This window comes from Rhinopithecus bieti, unplaced genomic scaffold (genome assembly GCF_001698545.2).
Source record: "Rhinopithecus bieti isolate Rb0 unplaced genomic scaffold, ASM169854v2 scaffold_13400, whole genome shotgun sequence".
NCBI classification, from domain to species: domain Eukaryota; kingdom Metazoa; phylum Chordata; class Mammalia; order Primates; family Cercopithecidae; genus Rhinopithecus; species Rhinopithecus bieti.
The window spans coordinates 2,490,710-2,495,380 of NW_016807991.1; the positions used below are offsets into that span (position 1 = coordinate 2,490,710).

Below are 4,671 nucleotides of genomic sequence, written 5' to 3' on the forward strand. Positions count from 1 at the left end.
TTTTTTTTTTTTTTTTAAGAGATAGGATCTCGCTCCATTGCCCGGGATGAAGTGCAGTGGTGTGATCTTAGCTTGCTGCAACCTCCACTTCCTGAGCTCAAGTACCTTCTGCTCCTGCCTCAGCCTCCCGAGTGGCTGGGACTACAGGTGCATGCCACCATGTCCAGCTAATTTTTTGTATTTTTGATAGAGACAGGATTTTGCCATGTTGCCCAAGCTGGTCTCGAACTCCTGGGCTCAAACGATCCTCCTGCCTCTGTCTTCTAAAGTGCTGGGATTACAGGTATGAGTCACCACCGTTATGTGCATTTTGCATCAACAAAAATATACATATCTATATACTAGCGGGTGTGGCCTGGGCATCGGGATGTTTTTAGGCTCCCCAGGTGTTTCTGGCGAGCAGCCCAGTTTGAGAGCAGCTGTGTTAAGGCTCTTCCCTGCTCCATATCATTTCACCCTTTCTTTTTTTTTGAGACAGAGTCTCACTCTATAGCCTAGGCTGGAGTGCAGTGGCGCAATCTCGGCTCACTGCAAACTCCGCCTCCCAGGTTCACGCCATTCTCCTGCCTCAGCCTTCCAAGTAGCTGGGACTATAGGCGCCCGCCACCATGCCCAGCTAATTTTTTGTATTTTTAGTGGAGACGGGGTTTCACCGTGTTAGCCAGGATGGTCTCGATCTCCTGACCTTGTGATCCGCCTGCCTCGGCCTCCCAAAGTACTGGGATTACAGGCATGAGCCACCGCGCCCGGCCTCATAATTTCACCCTTTCAATGTAAGAGCTGGGTGCTCTTATGTCCATTTTGCAGGTAGGGAAACTGAGGTTAGAAAAGGCTGGAGAACCTAAGCCAAGGTCAGGGGGTAAGATGCACAACTGGGATTTGAACCTGCCTCTCTGAGTCTCTGGGCCTCTGCCCCCAGCCTGCTGGCTGCTGACTGTTCCTCCATGAGTTGGTGGACCCTGATGCTGCCCTCAGTGTGAGGGGACAGGTTGGGTGCTGGGGCGGAGTGGACATTGGAGGACAGCTGGTCTGTGTGTGTATTTTTTATTTGAGGCTGAGAGCTAGATGATGGCCCAGCATGGCCGGGTTTCCCTCATTCCCTAAGACACCCGGCCCAGTTCCACTCTGAGAAGTCCCCAGTACCTTTGCTGGTGCAGTGCCTGGCTGATCCAGCTCTGACCATCCCCTCTCTTCTCTCTTGGCAGTATTCTCCCAGCATGAGAGCAACCTACCTGTCTGTGGCGGATGAGCACCTGAGGCACTACGGGAATCAGTTTCCAGCCTAACAGACTTTCGGGGGTTCCTGCCTCCTTTTTCCATTTTGGTTTTAATTAGTGCAAATACAAGCTGCGTTTCTTTAATAGAAACCAAAGGCATCTGGAGCCTGAGAGGCCTCCTGCTGTGGCAGAGGAGCAGCTGGGATTCCCGACCAAAGCCCCAGGGGGGGCAGAAGACTCACCACGTGGGCCAGCCTCTCTCTTCCGCCCTGCTCTCCACACCAGAAATGCCCCCAGGTGCTTGGCTGCCTCAGAGGTACCATCCCTGAGCTGGTTGCCTGGCCCTGCTCACCCCTATGCCTCGCCCTCGCCAGGAGGGGAGTGGCAGTGAGGAAGGGACCAGGTCAGGTGCTGTGTGTTCTCTCTGGTCCCACAACCATGACTCTGCCTCTTGTCAGCCTGGCCAAGAGCCCAGACGGCCCCTCTCGGAGTCACCTCTGTCCTCCGTTCCCTGCAGGTAACGTGAGAAGGGCTGATGAGGAGATGCTCTTTAAGAAGGTCACACCCTTGATGACACCAGAACAACCCAAATCAGAGTTCCCAGGGCCAAACATGCTCTTCCTGGGCCACAGAGGGGAGGCGTCAGGAGAGCTCTGCAGTGGGGGGCTGGTGGCTCCGGGGCTGGGGTATCACAGCCTGGCGGACCCCGATGGGAACAGAGGTGAAAGCCTGCCACATTCTGCCTGTCTCCCTAAGCCTCCATTGCCTCACCTCTATTCCAGAATCAATGCTGCAGATACGTTAGCTGCAGATAGGCGCGGTCTCAGGTATGAACAGACATTTTGAAATGACTTTAAGTCTTTCTTTTCTCCAGTGTTTTAAACATGTTGATTATCCAAAGAATTGAAACTCCTAGCACATCCAGTTTTTACCGTAGATTTGCAGCTCATTCTTCACCCTGGTTAGGTCACTACTTTTGCAGATTTTGTTGGCATCTGCAACAAATCTGGCCAGTTCTACAGATCTGGAGGAGAGGGGAAGGAGCTGATTCTTAAATAAGGATCAGTGAGACATCCTGCCCGAGCTGCTGTTTGATGGGGATCTGGGTTCATCTCACCCACGGAGGGAGGATCTTTAAGAGGAGAAAAAAGCCAAGAGGGAAAGTCAGAGTTCCCTATTCTAGGGGACTCGCCGAATGCCCACAGCAGCTGTCCCCTCCTTGTTGTCTCCAAGTAAGTTTGCCAGAAAAGGTTTTAGCAAAGTGATACAACTGTGTCTTTATGGGAGGATAGGCCTCTGCCCTGCCCCACTCCCCCCACCACCTGTCCCTACCCAGTGTCCTGGGCCCCTGGCCTGCCAGGCCACAGGAGCTTATTGGCCAGGAGGGAATAATGTCCCCCAATCCTGCCTGTTGAGGGACCAGAGTTGGGGTGTTTGGTGCTTCCAACCTCCTGCCAACCTGGAGTTCACAACACCAGAGCCCCACGGCCTCGCACACTGAAGCAGGGGTGTGGGGTGACTTGGTGCTTCTGTTTTGGAAGAACCACCTGTCATCACAACACGGACAGCAGGGTGTTCTCAGCTCCCAGCGAAGCCTCCACAACGGAATGGGGCCGCAGGGCAGCCGGGACTCCCTGTCTCACCTGCATTAACCCATGCATACTGTATGCCATAAACTCACTTCGGTATGTCCGCGTCACATGCAGAGAGGAACTCTGCGACGTCAAAGTGTTGCTTCTTAAAGTTTCATTATTGGCAACTAGAGGGTTGTTTTTAATGCATGGAAACTAAACAAATTCCTCAGGGAGTTCCTGAAGGAACCAGGTGGGCCAACCTTTGCTTATATATGTGCAGCCTCACCTGGAAGAGAAATAAACCACTTGTACTAAAACGTGCGTTCCGTCTCTGACTTCCTCAGCTGCAGGGAATTACGAGGGTATTGAAAGATGGAGCGGTCCCCTCCAGCAGGGTCATGTGGTGGGAGGCTTAGAAGCAGATTCCAGTTGCAATTTCCATGCCAGGACTGAAAGAGGGGCTTGAATGAATGTCATGGGGCTCTTGCGTGGCTTCCAACTGCTCTTACAGGACCAGGGACAGAATTTATTTCTGCCCTGATCTTTCTCCAGAACTCCCCCTAAGGGTCACTGTTTTTTTTTTTGTTGTTGTTGTTCTTTTTTTTTTTTTTTTTTTTTTTTGAGACGGAGTCTCACTCTGTCACCCAGGCTGGAGTGCAGTGGCGCCATCTCGGCTCACTGCAACCTCCACCTTTGGGATTCAAGCAATTTTCCTGCCTCAGCCTCCTGAGGAGCTGGGATTACAGGTACGCACCACCACACTCAGCTAATTGTTGTATTTTTAGTAGAGACGGGGTTTCACCATATTGGCCAGGCTGATCTCGAACTCGACCTCAGCTGATCCGCCTGCCTCGGCCTCCCAAAGTGCTGGGATTACAGACGTGAGCCACCTCACTCAGCTGGTAACTGCATCTCAGTACCCAAATGAGATTGGTTTTGGGGGCCTCCATTGTCTCGAAGCTGGAGTGGGACCTGACTTGTAGGCTGGCCCTGCATGAACTAGAAAGGAAGCCTTGGGAATGCACAAGCCGGAGTCTGATCACTATGCGTGTCATCTGCCTTTCCCATCTCAGCTACATTAGTCTCTCCCACAAGGTAAAGGAGTGGGGTGGGGAAGTGGGTCCTGAGCCCCTGTTTTGCCTGCCAGCCTGCAGGCAGGCCCACCTTTACCCTCCTAAACATCCTCTGAACAGCAACCTGACTGCAGACCCAGAACAGCCAGCTTAGGAGGAAGGACTGGAACGTAACCTGCTCCTGGAGAGAGACAGCAGCAAACTCCACCAGACCCCTTTTGCCGGGAACAGCGGGTGGAGCTTTTGCCAGGAACAGGCGAGTGTCCCAGGCTGTCATTTGGAGCCCACAACTTACCCACAGGGAGCAGCCAACAGAGTGATTTCTTCTCCAAAGCTAATTCATCTCCCAGCAAGCTTTCTCCCCTCCAAAGCTGTACAGTCTTCAATTTAGGAGCAGCTGGGGTGTTTCCACAGTCTCTTAACTGCATATTGCAGATCAGTCAGGAAGCCTGGTGTGTCTAAAATTTACCTTCCTTTCTTCTCCTTTTCATTCATTTAAAAATGGATTGCCACCTGGCGTGCTGGCTCGTGTAATCTCAGCACTTTGGGGTCCAAGGTGGGGTCAAAGGCGGGAAGATCTCTTAAACCCAGGAGTTCAAGGCCAGCCTGGGTAATATAGTGAGACCCCATCTTTAAAAATAAATACTGCAGGGTGCAGTGGCTCATGCCTGTAATCCCAGCACTTTGGGAGGCTGAGACGGTTGGATTATTTGAGGTCAGGAGTTCGAGACCAGCCTGGCCAACATAGTGAAACCCCCATCTCCACTAAAAATATAAAAATTATCCGGGTGGTAGTGGCGCACGCCT

The 4,671-nt window shown here is 52.3% G+C and overlaps 1 protein-coding gene across 2 annotated transcripts in view; it reads left to right on the forward strand.

Annotated features, from left to right (window-relative positions):
• Positions 1-3,108, forward strand: part of TTYH2 (tweety family member 2) — a 54,118-nt gene extending 51,010 nt beyond the window's left edge. Inside the window, exon 14 of one of the 2 annotated variants that reach the window (XM_017884791.1) lies at positions 1,206-3,108. In XM_017884791.1, coding sequence (XP_017740280.1) covers positions 1,206-1,286 — 81 coding nt within the window. In that variant the 3' untranslated portion in view covers positions 1,287-3,108. The remainder of the gene's footprint in view (positions 1-1,205) is intronic. The other variant, XM_017884792.1, reaches the window with a different exon arrangement.
• The last annotated feature ends 1,563 nt before the right edge of the window (positions 3,109-4,671 follow it).